Below are 2,080 nucleotides of genomic sequence, written 5' to 3' on the forward strand. Positions count from 1 at the left end.
GCTCATGTCGAGATTCCCACTCCCGCCCGAACTGGCGAGCGCCTTGCTGAAGTCGGAAGAGCTCGGATGCTCCGAAGAGTTGCTAACCATCGCGGCCATGTTGGAAGAAGAAGAGTCTCTGTTCTCCACGCCAGAGGCGGCCACACGCTTGGAAAGCAGAAAGCGGACTCCATCCTACAGTCCGATAGACCTTCTGAAGCTGCACTGGTCGTGGAGGCGTGTCGTCAGGCACCCAACGAAGTCTCAGGGGTGGGCTCTTGCACGTGGAGTGTGCCTTGTCGGTATGAGACGCGTCGACCTATCTCGATTGCAGCTGCGTCGAATTTGCACGGAGGTAGAGATCCCCCTGGCTTCGTGCCGAGGCGACCTTACACTTGTGCAACGAGCGCTCTGTTTTGGCTTCATTCAAAATGTGGCGAAACAGTCTTCCAAATCTAAGTATCGGCTGATGGCAACAGACTACGCCACTGTGGGCTTCTGTCCATCAGCGGCTCCTTGGATTGTGTTCACGGACGCTCTACGTTCGGGGAATCGACTTTACCTTCATAACTGCACTCCCATAGAACCCGACTGGATGGTCCAACTCGCACCTCATCTGGTGGTTAAGGGCCCTCTGAGGGAGAATGACGTTAACCTCCAAGTATGTTACCAATCAGAGAACAGGGGTCCCGTCAACAAGAAAGAGGTCCCAAAGGAAGGGGTACCCGTCATCAAGAAGGATGTCCCAAAGAAAAGGGCTCCGGTCAAGAAGAAGGATGTCCCAAGGGAAGCGGCTCCGGTCAACAAGAAGGACGTCCCAAAGGAAGCGGCTCCGGTCAAGAAGAAGGATGTCCCAAAGGAAGCGGCTGCGGTCCAGAAGGATGTCCCAAAGAAATACGTCTCCAAGAAATACGTCCCCAAGAAAGGGGTTCCCATCGACAAGAAGGATGTCCCAAAGGAAGAAGGATGTCCCAAAAAAAGGGGTGAAGGGGTTGTCCCAAAGGAAGGGGTTCTCCCGTCAACAAGAAGGATGTCCCAAAGGAAGGGTTCCCATAAACAAGGATGTCCCAAAGGAAGGGGTTCCCGTCAACAAGACGGATGTCCCAAAGGAAGGGAGGATTCCTGCAAGAAACAACACCAAGAAACGTGTTCCTAAGAAGGCTCCGATCAATAAGAAAGACCTGCAAGAAGCACCAGTGATTCCGGTCTGATACGCTATCACACTTTCACTTGCTTTGTGCACATAGCTCTCGTTGCCTCCTTCCCAAGACGCAATGCTCATCAAGCAGGTGTTTTGTACGCTCACAATCACAACGTGTTCAGTAGACAACAACGGTTCACGCCTTCACTCGCTTTTTGGCAGACTCGTCGGCCCCGTCGCGAGCGCGTTTGGGCTGGTACTTTTGCATGTCTGGCTTGGCAAAGGACGTGGTCTGGTCACGAGCTGCCTGGTCACTGAGCTGTTCCAGCTTCCGCTCGACGAATGCCCGACATTCCATACCTACCGTGACATCGTTAGAGTCCGCGAGCGCGTCCACCCTGCAGGCCAGACTGAGCTTGGCGGCCAGCGTTCGAGAGATCTTCCCCTTGAGCTTGGGTACTGACTGGCCCACTAGAGTAGCATGGTAGATGAGGCCGTACTTGGGAGTGTTCTTCTTGGTCTTCAAAGCCCTGAAGAGAGCCTTCTCAGCTCCAAGAATTTGAACAGTGGAACTGGGGAACTTTGCCAAGTTCACGAGACTTCCAGCGTGCGCAACCAATCTCGCACCAACCAGCTCGCCCACGACGTAAGTAAGGTTCGGAGCGATTGCCTCCATACGGAACTTAAGGTAATCGGCCAGGGAGGCACGGTACTCAGTCAGCTCCAAGACAGTATCCGCCAGGTCAAAAATCTTGTTCAAGTCATCCTGACCGATCTCAGTTCCCATAGAAACTTCGGCGGCCTGTTTGACCTCGACCTCGAGGTCATCTGGTACGCACTCACTAAGATCGCAATGCTTCGTGTTGGTCCTGAAACCAATAGCCCGGACGACCTTCGCGAATACGGCGTTCTCGCTGACAATCTTGGCAAGTTCGGGGAAGTGCCAGCCGTACCATTCCT

General features: G+C 53.8%; 2 protein-coding genes across 2 annotated transcripts; one reads left to right on the forward strand and one right to left on the reverse strand.

Annotated features, from left to right (window-relative positions):
* Positions 1 to 4: 4 nt before the first annotated feature.
* On the forward strand, positions 5 to 1,135 carry KVP18_001139 (uncharacterized protein; the record flags this gene model as incomplete). The annotated part of the gene is made up of 1 exon (XM_067950849.1): positions 5 to 1,135. One exon carries the CDS (start codon positions 5 to 7, stop codon positions 1,133 to 1,135), a length of 1,131 nt encoding a protein of 376 aa, XP_067808388.1.
* Positions 1,136 to 1,316: 181 nt separating this feature from the next.
* On the reverse strand, positions 1,317 to 1,907 carry KVP18_001138 (uncharacterized protein; the record flags this gene model as incomplete). Its single annotated transcript, XM_067950848.1, has 1 exon — positions 1,317 to 1,907. One exon carries the CDS (start codon positions 1,905 to 1,907, stop codon positions 1,317 to 1,319), a length of 591 nt encoding a protein of 196 aa, XP_067808387.1.
* Positions 1,908 to 2,080: the final 173 nt, after the last annotated feature.

The sequence above is a fragment of a genome (assembly GCF_019968955.1).
Source record: "MAG: Porospora cf. gigantea A chromosome Unknown PgA_NODE_4706_length_2080_cov_292.197, whole genome shotgun sequence".
Lineage (NCBI taxonomy): Eukaryota > Apicomplexa > Conoidasida > Eugregarinorida > Porosporidae > Porospora > Porospora cf. gigantea A.